Source organism: Hyla sarda, chromosome 11, assembly GCF_029499605.1.
Source record: "Hyla sarda isolate aHylSar1 chromosome 11, aHylSar1.hap1, whole genome shotgun sequence".
Classification (NCBI taxonomy): domain Eukaryota; kingdom Metazoa; phylum Chordata; class Amphibia; order Anura; family Hylidae; genus Hyla; species Hyla sarda.
In genome coordinates, this window is record NC_079199.1 from 41,067,025 (window position 1) to 41,092,497 (window position 25,473).

Here is a 25,473-nt window from a genome sequence, read left to right on the forward strand (position 1 = left end):
AAGGAGTACTTTAGTGCAGAGTATTCCTGCTCCATCCTGCCCGGGCTGCAAAATAAATGAAAATGAACCATCACTCACCTCCCTGGGTTCCCACGGAGTGCCACTACAGCTGATCGGTCCTCCGGTCCATCTCCTTCATACTTCCGGGAGTAACGAAGCGTCACATGGCGCTCAGCCTATCGCCGGCCGAGGCAGAAGATCGCGGCGGCCAGCGATAGGCTGAGCGCCATATGACGCTTCGTTACACCCAGAAGTATGAAGGAGATTGACCGGAGGACAGATCAGCTGTAGTGGCGCTCCGCGGGAACCCAGGGAGGTGGGTGATGGTTCATTTTCATTTATTTTGCAGCCCGGGCAGGACGGAGCAGGAATACTCTGCACTAGAGTACTCCTTTAAAAAAGAAATCTAGATATATAAATCTGATAGATATGAAATAGATAGATAGTACTAAGATTTGTGCTGGCAGCCCAATGAAACATAACACATCAGAATCCATTTACACAGTGAGATGGCAAATGTAAAACACAAAACCTTGGCAAGAATCAAATTTTATTCCCATTTGTAATGAATTATTTTGGTTAGGAAACCAGCACATTACAGTGAATATACAGTGAATATGTTTTCTGCGCCATTAATAATTGTTGTCACCATCACTAGGTTATTTCATCTGTTCGGACTGGTATGATGTGTTTTGGCAAAGTTTTACAAGCTCAACAAAAAAAGAACCTTATACATTTAGTGACATTTTATTTATGCATTCAGTGTCAAGTACATAATAAGTGCAAATATTCAGAGTCCATGAGTCCGCTAGAAACTACAGAGAATGGATTACAAATTGTAATAAACCGAACAAGCTGGACCTGTCTACCGTACATGTAAATCTGTTATCCCAATCCCTTACAACAGGAGTACTGCAAGTTGAATTCATACAAAAAAACGGAGAGAAGTACCGCACACTGATTTCACTTGTGCTGGAAAACACGAAACATTAGTCTACAGTTCTACGTATATATATATATTTATATAATTGAAATAACTCCAACCAGCGAGCCCAGAGACAATGAAGCAAGTCTGTTCTATTGCATCAATGCCCTAAGCATGAAGCCCTAGCCGCACGTCACATTAAGTTATAGAAGCGCTGCCGAGAATAGCAGAAAAAACACTAAAAAAATTATAATAAATAAGAAATGAAAAAAATATTTTACTTAGGCTTCCAACATCATGCACTTTTAAGCAACACAAAAAATAAACACATCTAGTACACTTTTTGTATCTCTTCACTATACTTTAGTGCTTGACACGGCTGATTGCAAGTATTCTAATAGCATAGAAGCAGGGTCAGGGCTGCTCCTAGATCTGTTTTTTTGGATGTTTTGATACACACAGAGTGTTGGAAAGAGAATGGTGCAATAAATCTGTAAGTAAAGTGTAGAACACAGCTGCTTCCACGTTAGACTCCACAATTTACCAAGAATTGACTGGATAAGATATAATATTTATTCCTTCTGCTTTGCACCAGGAATTTTAGCTTGAATTCTGAAAAAAAAAAAAAAAATAGTAAAAATACATTTTTAATTTGTTAAATCATATATACACAATAGACAAGTCTTACCAATGCTACCACTGGCATGCTTTAATCCTTTACCACCACCTAAGGGAGCCTTCTTGGCTAGAAAGCAGCACCTAGAGCAGAAGTACCCAACCTGTGGCTTTCCAGCATGGTAGGAGATGTGTTTTCACAAAAGTTGGAGAGCCACAGACTGGAGACCACTGAACTAGAAAAGTCACATGACTCAAGTAAAAAAAAAAAATACAATTAGGTCCTTTAGCATTTTGCATGTTCTTGCTCAGTGCTGATGAGTGGCAGTGAGGAGAACTCACTTTGGGGAGAGGTGCCCCCATATATTCATTTAGCATAATTGCCACACTTTAATTTGGCATCCAGAGGCATTGAAACCCCAATGCAAAATTTGTAACAGGGTTCCCTTCCTACCATGTGCCACTCGTGATACTGGTGACTTTGTATTCAGAAGAGGAGCCTTTGAACCACCTAAAGCCATAGAGCCAAAAAGTGACTGCTATCTCTGTAATCTCACTAGCTACACCAGGAAGTATCTGGGGGAAAGTAAAGGGGGGAGACTTTCGTTCCTTATTCATAGTGTTCGAACACCTTACATATGATAACATTTTAAGTCATATTTGGGGAAAATAGTAGATGCCAGGGGAGACAACAGTGTCCCAACATGCATGATCCCTTTGTTTTTGGGGAGATAAGCAGCCACAGCGGTTTTCTCCTCTCCCTATTTGAAGTACATGAATACTTTATTCTTATGTGTATGTGGTGTTTGGGAGACATAGCTGTACCATGTATGGTCAATCTGTATTAAAGGGGTACTCCGCTGGAAAAAAATTTTTTTTAACCAACTGGTGCCAGAAAGTTCAACAGATTTGTAAATTACTTCTATTTAAAAATCTTAATCCTTCCAGTGCTTATCAGATGCTGTATGCTCCACAGGAAGTTCTTTTCTTTTTGAATTTCCTTTCTGGCTGACCACAGTGCTCTCTGCTGACACCTCTGTTTATGTCTGGAGCAGTCCAGAGTAGGAGCAAATCCCCATAGCAAACCTCTCCTGCTCTGGACAGTTCCTGACATGGACAGAGATGTCAGCAGAGAGCACTGTGGTCAGACAGAAAGGAAATCCAAAAAGAAATGAACTTCCTGTGGAGCATACAGCAGCTGATAAGTAATGAAAGGATTAAGATTTTTAAATAGAAGTAATTTACAAATCTGTTTAACTTTCTGGCACCAGTTGATTTAAAAAAAATGTTTTCTAGGGGAGTCCCTCTTTTAAGTATAATTCAATCTGTATAGTATAAACAATCTGTATGAAGTATATGAATGGTTGCAGAATGCAACCTGTAAACTATAATAGTTACTGTTAAAAGGCAGACTTAGTCTTAATTCATTTTGGTGCACATTAGTGTATATGCGTGGAAACTCTCCACATATATATATATATATATATATATATATATATATACACACACCAATGTGCTCATTGACTATAATGGATAAACTTATGCCAAAATATTGTCCCTTTGCTTAAAAGAAAATAGGAATAGTAAATCTACTTACTTTGCCACAATTGTGTTCATATTTGTCCTTACCAGCCCCAAATACTGGTCAATTTGTGCCTAAAAGCGGAAAATTTCTTGTTAATATTTAGTTATAGATGCAACCTGATGCTGTCAACTCATAACAATTCTTACCTGGTACTTGTCATATACGGCAGGCAGAGAGAACATTGACACCACGGCTAAACAATAAAAAGAAAACATCAGTATAATGACTAAACATGGAAACAATATTAACCTCTTAACCACCAGTGTTCCAGTCCTAAATCACTTTTTAATGATTTTGTAAACATGGTGGTTTAATGGCCTGTTTTTATTTGTTGGGCTACCAATATAGATTTTGATGTAGGTGCTGCCTTTGGGACCAACACATATCTCAAAAATAGATATCCTGCTGACTGGTAAAACAGTCGCCAGTCACTGCATCCAGGCAGAGAATAAATAGAGAGGGGGTTATATGGGTGGTTCTATTCAGTAAACAAACAATAAATATCTAAAGTGGGAATACTTCTTTAAAAGAAATGTGTTGCAATACTAGACACAGCAACTAAACTGCTTGTTCCAAAGGTGCCAAAACAGCATGCAACTTTCTAAGATACTTGTATTATGCCATGTTCACATGTCGGAATGTCTGCATGGAAAATCTCAGTGTGGACATTCCTCAAACTGCGGGCACCGGCATAACATGCCGTCGCTAGGCCCGCACAGGAATGGGCCGTTTCATAGACAGATATGCATTCTGTGTGGTGTCCGCTGAAAGAATGAACAGGTTAATTTCTGCTGACACGGAAAACAGAATTTCTGTGCTGGAAACATCTGGAATGGAAATTCCACCGTGTGCACAGCTCAGCAAAATTCTGTTGAATTCATCGGGACTCTGCTGCTCCGGAATCTCTGTGCCGAATTCCAATGCGGAATTTGACACAGAAATTCTGACGTGTGACCATGACCTTAGGGTCTGATGGTATCTGGATCAAGCACAGTTTCTGGTGGTTCTTTGATGGACCCGTTTTAATACATTGAAATTGATTCCATTTATTTGGGATCCATCTGGTTTCTGGGCTTATCTATCTTTTTACTTTTTATACTGGGTAGAAAAGTGTTTCGTTCTGAACAATCCTGTGTACATAAATATGGAAACTTGACTGACTAGAGGTATTCTCCATCTGAACGATAACACTGAATGTAACAAGGACGTCAATGTTTTCCATAGAAAGGAGAATAAAATAGAAAAAATCCAAAATGTTCTTACATGATATTTCGTGCTATCAATATGCATAGATGCATTGACTTCCGAGAGAGATTTTAGAAAAATAAAATACTATGAAGTGTTATTGCAATCATTTAACTTACCCATGATGAGGAGTGTAAGTCCATTAAACAGAGCTCCGACATATGTCAGCAGCCACATTAGTACAGCAAACTGGAAGGGAAAAAAAACAAAGACATTATCAGACTGAATCCATGGTACACACTCTGGGACTCAGACTTTTATATATTCAGTATGAGTTTTCCTTCTAGTATGATCCCTATCCTACTCTTCTTGATTGGAGGATGGGTAATACATTGTCGCTCACATAATACTGTCTGTGAAGATATGGATGACATCTAAGGCATTGCAGATGGGTCTCCTGTTCTCCTAGGGCAACAAAAGGCTGGGATGGGCCCAATTCTTCATATGATCTGTTGCTAAGAGATGAGAGATTTTTGGGATGGCCAGCTCTAGGAAGAGTCCTGGTTGTTCCAAATTCCTTATTTTAATTCTTATCCCTATTCAACCACTGCAGCCCCCCATGATCCACTGCACAGAGCTCCAGCTCTTCTTGTGCACGAAGAAAGTTGGAGTGTCATGCAGGAGATCGCGGGGGGTCTCAGCAGTCATGCCTAGCAGCTCTTGTAGTAGCTCTGCTTGATAGCTGGGGACAAAGACAAATAGGAAGCCATGCTAGGGACAAGGAATGAGACATGGAGCCATGCTGGGGACAAGGAATAAGGTAGGAAGCCTTGCAGGGGATCAGGAATGAGATAGGGAGCCATGCTGGGGAGTAAGAACAAGACGGGAAAACATGCTTTGGACTAGGAATAAGATGGTAAGCCATGACGGAGACCAGGAATAAGAGGGTAGCCATGCTGTAGACTAGGAATTAGATTATTATTTGTGACAATTTCTCTAGACATTTTAACCAGCATTCTTTTTTCCGTTGAAAGGACCACTCTCATAAAAGACAACATTTTTGGGAAAATGTGGGTGTTCAGCTTAGAGAAGTTTCCCTATATTTTATAACACTTAGTCAACTTCATCTTCTAACCACTGAGGACAACCATTGTCATGCCCTGGGTTATGCCATCAATGCATAGGTTATATATTCACCATTAATCCAGTCTTGATAACTAGAACAGAAAATGATAGATAAGTTATATTACTCCTACCTTCAATGAATCCACAAGGTCCTGTACTAGGAAGAGTCTCCTGAGCTCTCTGACTATGCTGTTTGTGTACGCTTGAAGGCAGTCTGTGTACTTCTGGATCTGTTCTTGGGAAAGGGAAATCTCAATATCCAAATAGTTTCTGCAAAATACCAAATACTGTCTTTATTAGCATAGAAACCATAACTCTTCAAGATGTTAAATATAGGCGTTAGCGTAAAGTATCAACACAAAAATACACGCACAGTTGTGGCCATATTAATAGATACACACATTGGGCCACATTTACTTCATTTTTGAACGAAACCTACACATTTACTAATGGTTCCACATAAAATTTGGTTGATTCAAGCTCTGGAAAACCCGACAGCTCAGAGCATGAGTAAAAAGAGAACATTTTTGGGAAAATGGCCAATTACAAGATGCAATGTTAAATACCATGAACAAAATACCTGTTGGAAACAAAAACCCACAAAGAAAACTCCATTCCACTCTTAGTAAATGAAGCCCAATATCGGTGTATCAAAAATAGAATGTGGGCATTATTGTAATTTTTCAGTGACAATAATGTCTGTCTGTGCCAGGTATTGCAGCTTTACTTTAGTCATGTGAATGGAGTAAAGCTGCAATACCAGATACATTGAATAGACAACATGGGAGCTGAAAATGAAAGAGACTCCCATCTCACACAACCCATGTATAATAGACAAATGGAAAGATTTCATTTACCGTATGGTGATATTCTTGTCATAGTTCCTCTGACTCCCCACCAGGCACACACTTGGTGTGGGAGCCTTTTTTTAAAGCTAAACTTTGGTCCCTTTTGGTATTTATTAACACTATCATACCTATATCCACGCGGGACAGGAGGACTTCCCTTCATCTATTAAAGTAGATACTGTCTCTGAAAGCTTCTCTTAAGGCCCCCAAAAGTTGTCCAAGCCTGCTGATCTTGGCTGGATGTTTATAGTGGGAGCCCAACTTTTCGCTGACAATTCATGTTTAGGAATAGAAGATTTGGGCACGTTATATTTCAAAACTGAGAAAAGTCCCTAGAGGAGTCTGGCCAGGTTCTACCATAGATTACAGCAGACCATTGAGTGTCCCAATTACAGCTTATCATTTTGAAGACCCAGGGAGAATAGTGGGAGAAAAAATACAGCTAGCACTGTCTTTTTCTCCCTCTACTCCAGCTGAAAAACAGTGGCGCACGACGGGCCCCTTTGACTATAATGGGGTTCATAGGGACCCGCTGTTGCCCTTTACGCCCCCGTCAAAATGATAGTCGTTAAACTCCCCCCAAAAAAGAGAGAATTTGATGGCCGTTCTTGATGGGGTGCAACGGCATATTTATTCAATAATAGAAAACATTCTTGTACATAGTCTTGTTCACTTCTGTGTGCATTCACAATTGGAAATATCTTTTGGCTTGGCAGGTTGGTAAAAAAAAAACACTTACTTGAATGGATGTCCTTCATCAGTTTTCTGTACAGCTTGTAAAACTGATTTGTAGATTCTGAAGCTGATGGTGGCTGAGAGGGCAGCAAGGGCTAGGTAGGCAATTACACTGACCACACTGAATTGGGTCAGTGAGAAAAGCATCAAAAGGACACTTCCAAAGACAATCGCAGTCTGCTTCACATCTCGCCAGTATAATAAATCTATAGCTGTAAAAGAAAAGCAAAAAATCTGATTAATGATACAAAACACCCGGATTACAATTTAGCAGACATGTAGCAGTAGATCAGTATTTATGCATCCTGCTCTAATACTCATATATATAGACATATTTCACATATAGACTTAAATAAAGAAACAGACAGCGCTCTGTAGTGTGAAACCATTGTTAAACGGAGTTAGGGTAGTGGAAGTGGTGCTTACCACACAGAGTTACACTCCGCCAAGTGTAACAATGGAGAGAGGTACTGAAATAAGGTGCCTGCAGCCGCTCCACGTCCAAATAGATATAAGCAAATAGGTAACCTACAACATGTCGATTGGATTCAAAGGTGCTGGACACACAAATGCAGGGATCTCAAGTTAATTCACCCATGATGCAACGCGTTTCACAGGAAGACTGCTTCATCAGGCATGCCTGATGAAGCAGTCTTTCTGTGAAACGCATTGCATCATGGGTGAATTAACTTGAAATCCCTGCATTCATATTTAACGTATAGTTAGTCATCCTATGATATCATTAAGTAACCAGGCCTTAACAAACAAATGTGCACAACATGAATGGAAAAATCATGAACAATGCCAGCTACCTTAAATCAATTCTCCGATGGAATTTTACCACTGGGAATTAGGCGCACAAATAAAATAGGTAAAAATTTGGCAGCAGTGGTATGTTTACAAGAGTTTTTGAACCTAGACCTAACATTTATTCTTTCTTTCTGTCTCACCTACTATATGGAACATATCTAAAATCTTCTTAGGTTCTTTTCATTCTATGTCAGCTTAATGCATGTTTAATATTGATATACAAAAGGCAAGTGCTGATTACTATGCCACGGAAACTTATTTAAGCTGCCAAGATTCTCCAGAACCTTGTCTGAGTACCACCACCATAGCATGCCTTTTCCATAGAGATACATGGAGGGGGCGTGTTGGCCTGTTGCGGCCGACACACCTCCTGCATGGGCGAGCCACTCAGTGCAGGAGATTGCGGGGGGGGGGGGGGGGGGGTCCAGCATTCGGACCCGCCGTGATGAGACACTTCTCCCCTTTCCTGCGGATAAGGGATAAGTTGTTTTTGCCACATATTTTCTTTTAACAGCCGCACCGATCTTTACCAGTTAAGCATTATAAACAAAAAATAAAGGGGGTAATGAGCTTGGTCACATACCTGTTTATGGTACGTTGATCAGACCAATATTATAATTGGCATATGGGGCCCTGTTGCAAATCCAGGTCTTCTTCACAGCGCTATTTGGTGCTCTCTCCTGCTTTTGCACATAAAGGTGAAGGGAGCACTGCACACAGAGCAGAAGCAGAAGGAGACAATGCCACACAGCACTGTGAAGAAGATCCGGGGACAACAGGCAGACCCAGGGACCAGGTAGACTTGGGGACCGCAGAGTGCAGTGGACCAGGCAGACTAGGGACCGCACAGTGCAGTGGACCAGGCAGACCTGTGCTGTGAACGAAGAAAGACAGGAAGCCCCACAGCGTTAGCAGCGGAGAACAACTGTGCCCATATGGTATGATGCCGAGTCAGTAGGGGTTATTGAATGGGAGTGTTCCAACAGCTGCTCTGTGTACATGTATATGGTCTCAGTACAGGCCAAGCATGTGTGCTACAGTTCCATTCACTAGGGAGAAAACTAATATTTGTTTTCTCAATCTTGGAGGCCCTATTGGTCAGACCCACACCAATCAGTTAGTTATGCCCTATCCTGTTCATAGGGGATAACTTTTAATCTTGTGATCGCATTTGGCTCTCTCCACTTCATAGGAAGGATTAGACAGGGAGCACTAACAATAAGTGTCCTCTTAGACATGGCCAGTTGTAATGTTAGAAGCCAAATTGAAGTATATTCCATTTGGAAAAAATATTACGTATTATTAATAAAGAGCAGTGATCAATGAAGAAATAAAGGTGCATGCTATATAGGTTAATATGGATACATTTGCATATTTTCTTTCTAGCTCTTTGGTAATTGACTGAATGCATTAATAACAAAAAGAAACAAGGACAATGTCTGAGTAGCTGCTATGGTTGACCACAAATCTGCATATTGCCAGTAAATGGTTTTTATTGAGTTGAAGATGAAAATCTATTCAGGCACATACAAGTCTTATGTTTAAAAGGCAATTTTTCAAAGGCAAATCTGTTTTCCTGTAGGGAGAAAATGTATTTCTTATATGTAGGCGTTTTGTACCACAGACGATTTTCCTACTTTTACATACTGTAATATTCATGCAGAGATCATACACCTTGTATTTAGCGACTTTATATAGTGATCTGAAAATCCTTACAGCCCATATTATCTTAAAGGAGTACTGCAGCCTTAGACAACTTATCCCCTGTCTGCAGTGTCTGATCGCGGGGGGGGTTTGAATGCTGGGACCCCCCGCAACCTTCCGTACAGGGATTTAGCTAAAATATTTTAAAATGTATGACTAGACCTCATACATCTCAAAATATTTTGAAATGTTGAGACTTGTCTGTGTAGCACACTATACATTATCAGGCTGCCGGACTGTCGGACAAAGGGAGAGCGTGACTGACAGAGCTGGAGGGTGAAGTGACATCTTATGAGAGCAGGGAGAAAGGTTTCTCTTTAGTGCTCAGTGCTTGTGTCAGGCAAATTGACAGAGCAGGATGGGGAACAGGAAAACCAACTGAGCGTGCATTACCCAGACTTCTCAGGCATGCTGTGGGACATAATCAAGTAAAACAACATTCATAACAAGGCAGGCACATAGGCTACAGGTAGGGGAATAACTTGTGAACATGGCAATAGGAAACATTGAAAGGATTGTATAATATTGTTGTCTCAGCAAGCACTATATAATACATATATTACAATCGGTGAGACAACCCCCGTTGGAAAATGTACAAATGGCTGAAAACTTATGAATGTTTTCTTAGTTTTGTTTTCCTCTTTATGAATTAGCATGGAAAGTTATTAAAAAAAAAAGCCAAACAGAAAATGACCATAAATTGAATAGGTAGTAAGTACTCCCATGCAGGCCCTGGTGTTTGAGAGAACTTAAAGGGGTACTCCACCCCTAGAAATCTTATCCCCTATCCAAAGGATAGGGGATAAGATGTCAGATTGCCAGGGTCCCGCTGCTGGGGACCCCTGGGATCGCTGCTGCAGCACCCCGCTATCATTACTGCGCAGAGCGAGATCGCTCTGCACGTAATGACGGGCAATACAGGGGCCGGAGCATCGTTATGTCACGGCTCCACCCCTCGTGACGTCACGGCCCGCCCCCGTCAATATAAGTCTATGGGAGGGGGCGTGGCAGTAGTCGACTTGCATTAAGGGGACGGGCCGTGATGTCATGAAGGGCGGAGCCATGACGTCACGCTGCTCCGGCCCCTGTATCGCTCGTCATTACGCACAGAGCGAACTCGCTCTATGCAGTAATGATTGCAGGGTGCCGCATCGGTGATCCCCGGGGTCCCCAGCAGCGGGACCGCGGCGATCTAACATCTTATCCCCTACCCCTTTAAAGACTCCTCTACAACATAGGAAGACAGCAGTGCTAAAAAAAAAATGGCATCTGGTAGGTGGGTGGCCTGTTTCAGATTTTGCATTGCAGCTCAAGTTCTGACTGTGGCCCCCAAAAATGGCATTACTACAGCTCAGTTTCTATAAGGTGACAGCTATAAATTCTAGCTTTTTCCCTTTGGAGCGCTTTAATGCTGTAAAGCAGAGTAACATCAAAACCCGATACAATGTCCAAATTCTTATTTATGGGTGGTCCACTGATATATTCTTGTACGTCTTCATCACTTTGCCATAACCTGTAAATTATAGTTCAACTGTTTGGAAAATGCATACATACAAATTATATACTTATTTAGGAGTGATTGACCCTCTACATTTTTTACAGATTGACTTGCACAATTTACAAAAGTTGAACCTATTCCATTTTTGCCATATTAAATGATGTTTGAGATCATTGCCAATTCTTTCTGTTATTAACCGCTCTATATTATAGTTAAACTCAATTATATTACAGATTTCTTCCATTGATGGTAAAATAACGCTTTTCCATTGTTTGACTATCTGTGATCTCGACACCACTGGGACATGAGAGGTTAATGATCTCTCCAGAACCAGAATTGGTTTCATATTTAAATATAACAGAGCCATTGCTGATGACCATTTAAAAGAATAGTCAAATATCTTTGTTTAAATTTTATAAGCTGTTAGCCAAATATATAGAGCACCGTTCCTCTTTCCTTTCAGCATCTCTAACAAGTGGGGTCAACAGAGGGAAAGCATGTCCCTCAGTTTGGGGTGAAATTATGTGAAATGGCCCACACATTTATGCCATTAACTGTTACAGGAGTAACTTTCTGCCATTGGTTCTTATAGAGACCAGTCCAAAGGTATGTCCATGAATTAAATCATTTACATAAGATAATTTCCATTGAGAGCCACTATTTAAATAATAAATCTCTGATCCACCAAGATGGACATTGGTCTGTAATAGATGCCAAGTAGTTAGTGGAGATACATTCACACCACAGCCCTCCTCCATCTCTAAAAAGGTATAAAATGCTAAAGAATAATCTTGGCTGCTTGTTTGACCAGATGAAAGACTAGTGTTGCTCACGAATATTCGCAATTCGAATATTATTCGCGAATATCGCATATTCGCGAATTCGCGAATTTCGCGAATATAGCGCTATATATTCGTAATTACGAATATTCTTTTTTTTTTTTTTTTTTTTCACAGTACACATCACAGTGATCATCCCTCTCTGCTTCCAGCTTGTGTGGTGTAAAGAAGGCTCTAATACTACTGTGTGAGACTGGCGCGCGAAAATTCGCATATGCGAAAATTAGCATATGCGAAAATTAGCACATGCAAATTTTCATATATGCGAATTTTCGCGTATGTTAATTTTGTATATGCTAATATGCACATATGATAGTTTTCGCATGCGCGAATGTTCGCATATGCGAAAATAAAACGGGAATATAACGAATATGCGAATATTCGCGAATATATGACGAATATTCGTCCATATATTCGCGAATATTCGCGAATTCTAATATGGCCTATGCCGCTCAACACTATGAAAGACATTGATATTGACAACTTTGAATTGTCCGCAATTGTGTACTAGGTATATTTATTAATCATATTAAATATGTAATTGGATCATGTGTCCAAATAAAATGATACAAAGTTGGTAGAATTAACTTGATATTGGTAACTTCCAGGTTCAAAATTATTGATTATGATGCATTTATTTTATACTGTGAACCACCGTTGGAATAGAAGTCTGGTGCTCTTAGCACCAAGACTAAAGTTTTTTTTTTTAAATAAAGTTATTAAACGGCCAAAATGCATTAAAACAACATATCTCTGGTCCTTGGCCAATTCCCTATTTAAGCTTCAGTCAGCCCCCCCTAGTCAGCCCCCCCTGGCCTTTTGAAGCAGATGTCACATGACTGCTGGTGTCAATCAGCAACCTTAACGCTCACATGCTATACTCCTGGCATCATAGCCTCCACACACATTGATGATGCCAGGAGTATGACACAGTGATGACAGGTCTGTCAGGCTCTGTTCCACTAGCACCATTTTAGCATTGCTCTGCTTCAGTGAATAGAGCAGAAAAAAAAAATACAATGCAGTTGTGATGTGAACAAATCCTACATGGTTGACTTTCAATTTTGTTTTGTTTTAAAAACAATACTCCCAGTTTGTTAATCTAAAAAAAAAAAAAAACAACATTTGATTGTTTTACATTATATAGATATAATTTGTACAGAATGTTGAGTACATTTGTAAACACATTGCATTACTTGTTTTGCACTTCTCAGAAAATACAACCTATATAATAGTTCTGTTTGTTGTTAGAAACAATTGGAAACGTTGTAAAAATACCTCTATAGGGCCTAGTATAAAGACTATATTTCACGTAATGTAAATCACCAAAGGAGGATCTGTGCAGGCACTGAAGAAGTAGAGAATTCTGGGTGATTGTGGCTCTGAAGTCTGCAGAATAGGAAATGCATTCCTTGATTATACTAGAAGTTGTGACTTGAGATCCAAACTAAATGTAGTTACTTGAGTTACTTTTTTACAGAAATGGTAATATGGTGTTCAAAAGTAGGCACCAGCCTTAAGAAAAAAAAAACTAAGCAAAAAAAAAAAAAAAAGACCCCAAAACAATATTTATCCCTTATGCACTGCTGGGACACCCACCAATCACCAGAAAGGGTGACCCTGATCTCCCATTCATTCCTAGTCAAAAACAAGCATTGAGGCTGGGAGAAGTCTTAATGTTACACTGTGCTCAGCTGTTTCCTTCAGTGCCATAAATTTTAAATGGAGTGGCAAAGAGCGTGCTTGACTGCGGTTCCATTCACATTCCTCCAAGCCACAGTGGTCTCCTCCATTCTGGCGATTGGTTGTGGATCTCAAGGGTCAAGCCCCTGCCAGTCTAGCATTTACTAGCTATCCAGCTAATAGGTGATAAATAGCTGTGGCTGGAATACCCCTTTTAAATAGCTGTTTCTGTCTTCTCATGTTTTCCTAAAAGTCATCAATAAGTAAAAAAAATAATAATTGATAATTCAATCCTTTAAAATGTTTCAGCTTTCAAAAAGAGAGATCTCTTGTGAACAAGCAGCAAGCTGGCCATTGTGACATGATACATTTGTAAATAATTTTCCATATTGCTTACAGTAAAAAATAACCTCCAGATAAACATGATAGAAAAATGTTTACACAATAAAATCAAAAGAGCTACCAGAAAAATCCCCAAAATTTAAAAAAGTGGTACATTACACTTAGGAACCCCATGTAATCACTTCTTTTTCTACACACCCATAGCAGACACATGGCTGACATCCTTCCTGTTAACCAGTTTGGTGAATAAAAAAAGTAGTTTTTTTATTTTTTGCACGTATACACCAGAAACATTATTTCTTCTGTTTCATATATATAATGCTTACAAGGAAATGTGCACAAGTTACCATGTTGTAACTGTGTATAATTTATCAGTAATATGGAAGTATGTCCGAGCCCTAAAGCTGCCTTATCAGCCTCACATATTCATGTACACCCACTGTTAGCAATAGTTGATAGCTGGAATCACACAAAGTTTTTGATGCAGTTTTTGAGCCAAATTCAGAAGTGAATTCCGCAGGAGGGAGGAATGTAAGTCTCCTATTTCTACTGAATCCACCTTTGGCTTTGGTTAACAAAAACGGAATAAAAGTCTGCACCACAAACTGCCACGAAAACTGCATGTGTGATTCCAGCCGAAAAGATTTGTCTATTGCTTCCACCTTTACTGAGAAAGCGGTGGATTACCATGGTACAGAATAAAACAAACATTACCATGGTAATTCTGGTCTAATTTCCTTTGAAACAGACAGCTTTCTTACTAAAGACTCAATGGTTTCCTTATGCTTTTAAGCTTATAAAAAATATTTCTCTAGAAAGTATATTGCCGACTAAAGAATGGGAGGTTAAAGGGGTTCTCCACTGCCCTGCCTTCCGGAGCTCCGCTCGCAGCGTCCGGAAGTTTATTACTCCGAACGCTGTGTGCGGGCTTCCGTGTTCGAGGCCGCCCCCTCGTGACGTCACGCCCGCCCCCTCAACGAAAGTCTATGGGAAGGGGGCGCAACAGCGGTTGCGCCCCCTTCCCATAGACTTTCGTTGAGAGGGCGGGGGGTGACGTCAAGAGGGGGTGGGCGTGATGTCACGAGGGGGTGGGCGTGATGTCACAAGGGGGCGGGTGTGATGTCACGAGGGGCAGCCTCGAACACGGAAGCCCGCACACAGCGTTTGGAGTAATAAACTTCCGGACGCTGCGAGCAGAGCTCCGGAAGGCAGGGCAGTGGAGAACCCCTTTACACACTCTAAAAGCTGTGATGTCTTAAACTGGCCAGACAATGTCATATAGAATTAGTGCTCTAACTTGGTATTTTTAGAGGTGACACAGTTATCGGCGACAGGAAATGTAGCACTCTCTGGTGTACCTATAGGTGTTTATAAGCACGATCCATATGTGAAGTACACACATCAAGTTGGGTTGGGATTGGGTTTTCTGATGTTATGATAAATTCCTAGAGTATGCCAAAACTTTACGATCTTTGGGGGATCTGACCCCTGGGGCCCTCACCAATCCTAAGAATAAAAGGGGCTGCAAATTAGTGTAGCTCTCTGAACCATGGTGGTGCCCTGGCCACAGTTCAGAAAACCGTCACCATGTCAATTCACTTCAATGTGACTGCTTTGTAATGGTAAGTTAGTGAAGGAGATGCTGTGCTACACCAGCATAATGTCCCTTAGATTCTGTAATAGTGGGGCTCTCACAGGTTGGACCATCATTAATCATAAAGTGATGACATCGGTTACTAATACGTCAGCTCCTTAGAAGATGAGAAACCCCTTTAAAGGGGAGCAGCTACTACCTGGAGGACTCCGTATTACATTGATTATTTTAATGGACAGCATGTAATAATTAATTTGCTCAGTGGTTTCCACATTAATTACGATAGATTGTTCAGCGTCCCAGCACAAGGATACCTTAGGATCAGCTTATTTTTAGGAGACCCGGAATTGACCACAGCAGACAACCATTTTAATACAAACAAAATACTGAAATGAGCTTTTAACTTTTGAAAGTAAAAGGAGTCTGGAACTAACTCCACAACCACTGTCATTTGGCACATTGAAGGGGCTGTGGTGCTCCTGCAAGAAAAGTACCTAAGCCCATTGGTCCCCACTATTAAAATCATGGATTTTTTACACTTACATGCATTCTTATTCCGACTATTACTAAGGAATACCCTGTCAGCAGAAAAACTGGTGCAAATGAGCAGATGGCTAGATAGGACTATTCGTCATAATTTTGGGCATAACTATTCTATCTGCATAGTCCTTTAAATGGCTGAGATGTAAGAGTCTTTTTTGTTGTGTAAATAAAGCTTAAGTTCCCAGAAGGCATTTTTTTTAAGAGCCGAGGAACGTGCTTTCAAATCACCCAAAGTGCAAGAAAAAGTGCAAACGTGTTACACAAAAAAAAGTGCACAAAGGATGCGGTCTATCGCAAGCCCTTCTCCTATAGGAGAGAGGCCCCCCAACAAATCTTACCCTTCGCCTCCAGACGAAAAGGTACCTGTGAGGTTCCAGGTTCGATGTCCCTTTTCACCAAAGCTACTAAGAGACCACAAATGCTCCCTGCATCCCCCTTGGCGTTAGCCAAGGTATCTGCCCACAGAGCCGATAACAGTTGGTACCCTGCCCATGCAGGAGTACCCGGGGTTTTTGCAGGGAGGTGTGGAACCTAATGGCCACACACACCTCCCCTAGACCGCTAGGAGGGATGCCCAGAAGGGCTACTGCAGCCTAACAATCCTGCGGACACATAACACGCAAAAAGTGAAACAGTAAAAAAAAGGAAATAAATAAGTGAATGTGTGCAGATATACTGCCCTGACATCCAGCCAGATCTATAAAAATTTCTCTGATCCTAGCCAGAAGGCCAAGAATCAAGAGGTGAGTGCCACAAGGTGAAGAGTTCATGGTGCCAGTGCATCCACTCAGTGCGCCAATACTCCCAGTGAGTTTCAGCACCTCGGGGTCAACACTCCCCAAGGCACTAAAGTACCTCAGCTCTAGACCCTCTCAGCCTCATGGCAAGACCCTGAGGAAACAGGTCACATATGGGCAGCCGTCAAGCTGATTCCTCAGAACCAGCCCCGGAATGCCCTGGTACACCTGTCCCCTCCATGCAGCACCCATCCGGCTGGTCACCGGCTGAAACTGATAAGAACAGATACTACACTTGATCTTAGCCAAAAGGCTGAGAAGTTCCCAGGGGGCATTCCCCATCACAGCAGGAGCCCAGGTACATTCTGTCCTTGTCCTCTCTATCAATGGCCCACGGCCCTCTTGCCTCTGCCTATTTGACTTGCAGCCACTAGAAATGGAATATATGGACTGGACTTACCTGGGCTCTTGTTGTGCTGGGGAACACTCCCTGGGCACTTGCTCTTTAGTTGCATAATAACAAAAATATATCTTAAAGTGTACCCATCATCTCCCTCAAATAATAAAAAAAAAAAATGTTGTGTTACTCAGTACCTCACCCTGATCATGTGCATCTAAGTGTTATGTGTTTAGTCCTTATATTTCTAATAAAAACAGCTTACATCAGTTGCTGTCTGAATTCTCATCTTCTCAAAGGCAGGGGCATATCCCTCTATTGCCCTCACTCTACACGACTAAACTTCCGCCCTCACTGTGTGTCACTGAGTCTCAGGAGGGAGCCTGGCAGTCAGCCAGTCACTGCAGGCCACTCTGTAACACTTTCCTCTCTGGATCTCCTCATACTCTGATCCTCTTACATATTGCACAGCTGGCTGGGATTTATAGTCCCCTACACACAATATCTTATGCAATATGAAAGAGGAGCAGAGGATAATTATATATCTCATCTGCTCCTCTTACATATTGCATAATGGGACTACAAATCCCAACCAGTCGTGCAGTGACTCTGACTGGGATAGCGGTATATATATATATATATATATATATATATATATATATATATATATATAATATATATATATTATCCCCTTATCCTCTTACATATTGCATGACTGGCTGGCATTTGTAGTCCCCTACACACACAATATCTTATGCAATATGAAAGAGGAGCAGAGCATAATATATATAATGCTCTGTTCCTCTTACATATTGCATAATAAGGCTACAAATCACAGCCAGTCATGTACTCTGACTGGGATAGAGCTATAGCCCTAGACAGTACCTGTGACGGACGAGCAGCTGCAGCACGGCCCCCGGTGTGAGGTGGAAATTTGTGCCCCATGCAGACTTGCGTCCGCTCCTCCCCTTAGCTCTCCGAAGATTTCCGAAGCTAGAGCTGAGTGGAGGGCAGAGCAAAGGCAGAGCAGGGGGAGAGAGGAGGTACACATCCCACTCATCTCCCCTCCCCCTGCTCTGCCTTTGGAGGACGCAGGTCTGCATGGGAGAAAGAACACAAAGCAGGGGAGAAAGGACATACACGGCTCCTCATCTCCTTTCTCTTTAAGACTAGAATAGACTATGGGAATAAAATAGATATGCCTATTATCCTGAAAAGAAGGCCTAACTAACCATGAGCTTTTTACACCTTCGTGTTGCTACTGACAAGCCAGCCTTATGAGGATTTTAGTGATTTTATTAGGATAAGAAAAAAAAATTCAGGTTTGAACTTGACAAAAAAAAACATGCAAACCTTATCCCACCCCCCCCCTGAAAATGATATATCTTTCTCCTTTCATCTTTCTGCAGAATCCACTCAGAAATGCATTGCCATCTAGTGCATTTCCAGTCGGTCCTAGCACCCCTTGCACCCCAATGTTCTGCCAGCACCCTCTGACTGCGGAATGTCCGCCTGGAAATTTTCTAGGCATGTAAACATAACCTTATAAGTTTTGGGCCCCTGGTAAATCTAACATGGACATTAAAATGGACCGACCTTAGGAGAGATACATGCCTCTTGTATTTTAAATAACAACAGGAAGAGAAATATGGTGGCTAGAACATAGCCATACTGTGAATATTACTGGAGTTTATGCAGGTATTGTTTATAAAAGGTAAAGAAATGCACAACTTTTTATAGGATCTCCATTTTCTTAAATATAGTACACAATAGATTACTTCTTTTCGGGCAGTAATGAGTGGTGTTATTTGCAGGTGGTGACGGTACTCAGCCTTGTTAGTGAAGGGGGGGAATGATATCACATGGTATGACCTAGCTAATTTGTTACAATGTGAAAGCCTATATAATCAGATGTCACCTTTATGGGTGTGCTCCCACATTCAGGTTTTTAATTGCATTTACTGAATGTAAAGCAAGGAACGGCTGTAAAAATCAAAGTCTGAGTGTTTCCTTTACATGTGTCCTATTATAATCAGCTCCTGGCTTTATATTTAATAACTGTAACTAAAAACCTAAATGTGTGAACAAACCCTAAAAAGCAAGCCTCTAATATAGGATTCTGTTACATCAGTTACATCAACTGCTGTAAGTCTGAAGAAATCATTTGTCAACAAAAATGGATGTAACTTTGTGCAATGTTGTATATTATGAAGGTATGTACAGTACTCCATTTTTATTGACTTCTTTAATTATTCATGAAAGGCTGACTAATATATGTACTTTGCAATTTTATGTATTTTTCTAAAGAAATAAAGAATAATGTCACAAGTAGCGCTGCAGCCAGATGTGCTGGCTGCGAGCGCGCTCCGGCCCCATCCTCCCATGCTGCTTCTGCCTCCGTTCGCATCGCGGAACACGCCCGCATGCGAACGCCAGGCTCTCACTCTCCTCTCCGCATCTCTGTCCCCCTCCATTGTTTCCTGCTGCCAGCATGTGCGCCCTCGACGGCTTCCTCCGATTTAAAGGGCCAGCGCACCATTGATTGGTGCTTGTCTGGTCCTGTGTCTATTTAACCCCACACTTCCTTCCTGTCCTTGCTGGATGTTTGTGCTCACTAGCCACAGAGAAACCGTTCCAGTTGTGTGTTGGGGGAGTCCTAGGGGGGGGGGGGGGGTACTGTCACAAGTAGTGCTGCAGCCAGATGTGCTGGCTGCGAGCGCGCTCTTGCCCCATCCTTCCGTGCTGCTTCTGCCGCCATTCGCATCGCGAGACACGCCCGCATGCGAACGCCGGGCTCTCACTTTCCTATCCACATCTCTGTCCCCTCCACTGTTCCCTGTTGCCGGCACGTGCGCCCCGCCTCCTAGGGCGCACGGGCACTGGCTTCCTCAGATTTAAAGGGCCAGCGCACCATTGATTGGTGCTTGTCTGGTCCTGTGTCTATTTAAACCCACACTTATTTAACTTGCTCACTAGCCCTAGAGAAAGTGTTCCAGTTGTGTGTTGGCTAACAGTGTTCCTGACCTCTTGCTCTGTGACCTGATCTTGCTCCTGTGCTGCCTGCCCTCTGACCTCCTAGCTTTGTTCCTGACCACGCTCCTGTGCCACCTGCCCTGACCTTTTGCCTGTCCAGACTACGAGTTTGCCTCATCTTACCTGTGCCACGTAACACCTCAGCAGCCTGTGTGGACGAGTCGTATCAGGGGTAGTGACCTGGGTGCCGCCCGCCGCAGCAAGTCCATCCTGCTTTGCGGTGGGCTCTGGTGAAAACCAGCGGCACCTTAGACTCTGCTCCCCGGTTCAGCCCATGCCATCATCCACACAGGTTCAGCGGATTCACTGCTCCACTGCCGTTACAAATAATAAAAAATGACATAACTGGTAGTATCAGGCATTAGTAGTTGTCAATATGTGTTGTTTCCCCAGGAAATCCAGTGAAACCTCCTTGAGAAGACCACTCAAAATTGCATTGAAATTACACTTAAAATCCAAATTTGATGGTTGTAGTCTTCTCAAAGATGGCCAGGTGGCATAATGTATGGTAATAATGAGACCAAAAGCACATGCTGCTAGAACAAGGCCTAGATCTTTTGGCCCCAGATACACAAATGACTATAGTCAATTCTACTTCTTCATCGCAATGTACAAGCATTATAGGCACTGTGTATAATCATATGTAAAGGGCTGTCTCAAGATTAAAAATTATTAACTATCTACAGGTAGATTATATTCAAAGGGAATCTGTCAGCTGTATATTTAAATGGTATCTGTCAGCTGTATATAATGCTCAGCGCTCAAGTGTCAAGGAGGCGTTGACAAGCCACCCACTATACATGATCGTGAAACAACACAACTGTGAATATCATTACATGTACATGATGTGCATAATGACTCGATTTACCTGGTAAAATATTGTAAACTATATTACAGATTTGTATTTTAATCTGATTTAATAGAAGAAGATAATTTATTACAGATCATTTATATTTTATGTGGAAAAAGATGTGTTATAAGTCATGTGAATGCTATAAAGGCCCCAGTAGCGAAACTAGGTGTGGAGCACTAGTACATTCTAGAAAAGCAGAGGCTGAGTAATAAAAAAAAAAAAAAAATGGGTAGATACTCAAAAGTCAATGCAAATCATAATCAATATGGAAGGTAAAAAAAAATACAAATGTATACCACTACACCTTGCTTCTATAAATAGCTCACGGGGCCTTCCTGGCTAGAATTTTGCCTCGGGTTAGGCCTCTGCAGCATGTAAAGGGTAAATCTGCTTTATCACTACAGAACGGGGATGGGAATGAGTTTTGTAACCATGGTTACCAAAGACTTGTAACCTCCATTCCAAGCGGAAAAACACTATTTAGAATATTCTCAATTAAACTGTGTCTCTATTTTTTTTCCAATGTATACATACATAATGCTTGAATCTTTTAACAACCTATTTGACTCAGAAAATAACATTATTCTATTCATATACACGGGGTTAATACACAATTCTTGGTAGTCAATGATACATTCATTGGCAGCCAAGCTGCCAGCAGAGCTGGGCACTGATTCTCCAGGACAACAAAGGAGGCAGGCAAGACGTGAGTCTAAAAAAAAAATATGGCTGAATGGCAGACACAGATGGGGAATCTTCCCAAGCCACACCCAGATCTAATATTTAGAACTATATAAAATGTAATTCCCCATGTAAAATATTAATAGAATTCTCACCCGGCAGAGAACAGACCCATGTGTTATATCATTGTAATAGATTATTTTTCTCACTATTCTCATATGAGCACAGAATTACAATATCACACAATGCTATGCTATCTTTATATTTACCGTCACTACATCTATAGTCAGGGCTAAAACAGGTTTTCTTTGTGTAGCTGGCAGACTCGGATATTACAATGGGCGTGCCCCCCTCCCCAGAAGGGAGTCCCTTTAATATAAGCCTAGGCCATTGTTTCTACAAAAACATAAGGTTCAAAGCCTAGTATTTTCTAGACTGCTGCTAACATGACACTGAATGCATGCATCCATGCAATGAATGAATCCAGGAAGACAGATGTAGGACACATGATCAAAATCTATTCTGCCGACATGCTATAATAAAATGCATCATATTGTTAAAATGCATTAGAAATGACTGACTGGTTACAAAATCTTATCATGGATAAGGTAAGAGGGAAAAGATAAGAGATGAAGGCAACAAAATGGATGAGTATCTGGCTCAGACATGAGAGTGTGTCATTGTTTGTGCCATGCACGACTGATGATTCTGTCATCCTTACCCTGGCATTTCCAGTTGCTCCAAAAGCATTCCATCCTGGTGGAATCGGCGCTGGCCTGCATTGCTGTGGGGCTCGGAAGGATCACTAGGGCGTTCTTCAGAGGCACAGTATTGTCGCTACAGCATTCCAAAGCATGAAGAGGTGAGGGTATCAGAGTTGCTTACATGCACTAGCTACAGACTGATGCTCTAAGCAGAATGGAGAGAAGGGGGAGGGCAGACTGTAGACGCTGCAGTCTTCACTGCAGCAAATCAGCATGGTGATGTGATTGCCTTGGGGATGTATCATTAGAAAAGGGATGCACAGTTGCCTTTGAACTGAAAAGCATTTGCTCATAAGCTTTATGGCATCAAAAATCCATCATAGGCAGAGGTTTTACATCACGGATGGCACAAAATATACGTTCTGTCCAGTTATACAAATGATACTGATATGCTGTACAGCTGTAACAGCCCTGATGTAAAAGCTCTTTGTTTGCCATTTCCACCTCAATGGCCCTTAATTACTAAGAGTGGAGTTTAGGTTTCTTTGTGGGTTTTAATTCCCTACAATTTATTTTCCATGGTATTTACTAAGGTTTCCCTACATTTTCCACATTCCCTACACTTTGCTTTTTTTACACATGCTCTGATCTGCCTGGTTTTCCGCAGCTCAAATCCACCACATTTTATCTGGAAACCTTAGTAAATATGTTGTGTTTTTGTGAAAATGTCGGGACCACACCCCCTTTAACCGGAAGCCACACCCCTTTTTCGGGTTTTCTTAGCAAAATGGAGAGTTAGTCGGGGTTTTTTCAATTCTGGTGCAAATTCTGGCGCAGATTCTGGCGCAATGCGACAGAATCTGGCGCACAACCCGACAAAACATGTTGGGTTTGCAATAGTAAATGAGGACCAATGTGTTATTTTAGATCACTGAATCTTTTCTGTTCTCATCCAGTTATAAAAATATAACATTTCCTCTATCATTAGCTGTTTCTATTTTGATATCACTACTTGAAATGCTGTCATTATATCCTGTTATCTTTAAAAGAACACATTTGTACATTTATAATATTTCTGTCAACATTATGAGATAACAGAAATGATTTGTATCTTTTTAAAAGTTTATTTTTTTAACACATTGTCAAACAAGGATGTCTCAATAGTTCGATCTGGGGGGGTCCAACAGCAAGAACCCTCATTGCTTTTGAAAATAAATCCTGAGAACAAGTCTGAAGATCCTCAGCCACTCCAGCTGGAAAGGCCAGATGCAACAACCTGGATCAGTTGCACCCAACATCCAATAAGGAGCCCCATAGACTGAAACAAAACACATTGATAGACTCATGGACAAGCCGGCATAGTTTCTGGCTGTCATGTTTGCATTAGATCGAAAAACGCTAAATAATTTTTTTTTTATCCTATGCAACCCTACTGTATGCAACTATGGTAGATTGCTGGATATATGTAAACCTGCCAATAGAGAGGTGGCAGTGTAGATGGTTAGACTGATTCTCCAGAGTATCCCCCAGAGTAGCCCATGAGGGGACCTATCCTCAGGAAATAAAGGATAGCTGAACTTCAGTAACCTAGGACAACCACTATACAATATGTGAAGAAGTCTGCTCCCTGCCTGTTTATCTGTGTATACTGGAGCTATGGCGTGTACATACAGCTGATCAGTGGGGGTGCTGGGTGTGAGGACCTCACCAATCTGATATTGTTGACCTACATTCGCTGCAGTCCTACAGCAGAATTTGCAGCAGATAAATCCACTGTGTCTGGGCTTTAAAAAAGAACACCAGTAAATAAGTACCAGGGTAGGGAATAAGTGTCAGATCATGGGGAGGAGGGCTCTCCCTGTGCATCGGTCGACCTCTGCTCCGTGCATGGATTACTGTCGACCATGGCATGAAGCGGTGGTAGACACAGCCCCTCCATGTATCTCTATGTGAGAGCTGAAGATACACGACTGTTTCTTTGGCTCTCCCATATAGATAGGGTGCTGGGCAGGAGATCACCGGGGGCCCAACGGTCAGACCCGAATCTGCCCACTCCAACACCCCCCCATCCGCCCTCAAACACATATCCGCTATTCAAAGGATAGGGGATAAGATGTCTGATCACGGGGGTCCCTCCGCTGGGGACCCCTGCAATCTGTCATTCAGCACACACAGAGTTGTGACGTTACGATACTCTGGCCCCGTGCTCATCACGCTGCACACTCAGAGCCTTCAGCGTTGCAGAGAGCTCGCAAAGGGGGGTGCTGAATGACAGATTGCGGGGGTCCCCAGCGGCGGGACCCCCGTGATCAGACATCTTAACCCCTATCCTTTGGATAGGGGATTAGATGTATTAGGAGCAGAGTACCCCTTAATCTCTCCCACTGTGAAATACAGAAAAAAAATAAACATCTACTTACCTTCAGAGCTCCTGAGATACCTTGGGTGTCCTGCTGCAGTCCCCTCACAGCGATCATTTTTCTGAGCTGCAGCGTGACTGTTATCTATAGCACAAAGCACCCAAGCCCAATGTGTCATCTCAGCGAATCACTGGCCTAGGTGAGACATCACTGCGACCAGTGATTTGCCGAGCTGCAGTATGACACATTATACCCAGGTGCTTCCATAGACGACAGTTGCGCTGCAGCTCAGGAAATTGATCGCTGCGGGGATCGGAGCAGGACACCAGAGGCACCATGGGAGCGCTGGAGGTAAGTAGAGGTTCTTTTTTTTTTTTTACCCCACATAATGCCCATTGTAATTGTTCTATTCATATGAATGGGACTTGAAAAATATGAGTTTTCCACCAAAACAACTTCATTCTGATGAATGGAACTGAATTTTATCTGATTATCCCTTTATAAGCTTCTTGCAGACTCCCTTAAATAACTTAGACAATTTCATATTCTTTTGTGAATGGAATTCAAACATCCATGAAATCTGACGATGATCCTCTAAAAACTATGAGGAACTACACTGCTCAAAAAACTAAAGGGAACACTAAGATAACACATCCTAGATCTAAATGAATGAACTA

At 41.7% G+C, this 25,473-nt stretch overlaps 1 protein-coding gene and 1 pseudogene across 3 annotated transcripts in view; both read right to left on the reverse strand.

Annotated features, from left to right (window-relative positions):
- Window positions 1-533: 533 nt before the first annotated feature.
- Window positions 534-25,473, reverse strand: part of RTN1 (reticulon 1) — a 250,094-nt gene continuing 225,154 nt past the window's right edge. For 2 of the 3 annotated variants that reach the window (XM_056545300.1, XM_056545301.1), the window contains exons 4-9: window positions 7,023-7,230; window positions 5,567-5,705; window positions 4,490-4,559; window positions 3,272-3,318; window positions 3,138-3,196; window positions 534-1,537 (exon numbers count right to left, since the gene is read on the reverse strand). In XM_056545300.1, the coding sequence (XP_056401275.1) occupies window positions 1,498-1,537; window positions 3,138-3,196; window positions 3,272-3,318; window positions 4,490-4,559; window positions 5,567-5,705; window positions 7,023-7,230 (563 nt within the window). In that variant the 3' untranslated portion in view covers window positions 534-1,497. Of the gene's footprint in view, window positions 1,538-3,137; window positions 3,197-3,271; window positions 3,319-4,489; window positions 4,560-5,566; window positions 5,706-7,022; window positions 7,231-22,453; window positions 22,667-25,473 lie in introns of those variants that run through there. The other variant, XM_056545302.1, reaches the window with a different exon arrangement.
- On the reverse strand, window positions 16,930-17,093 carry LOC130296068 (U2 spliceosomal RNA; annotated as a pseudogene).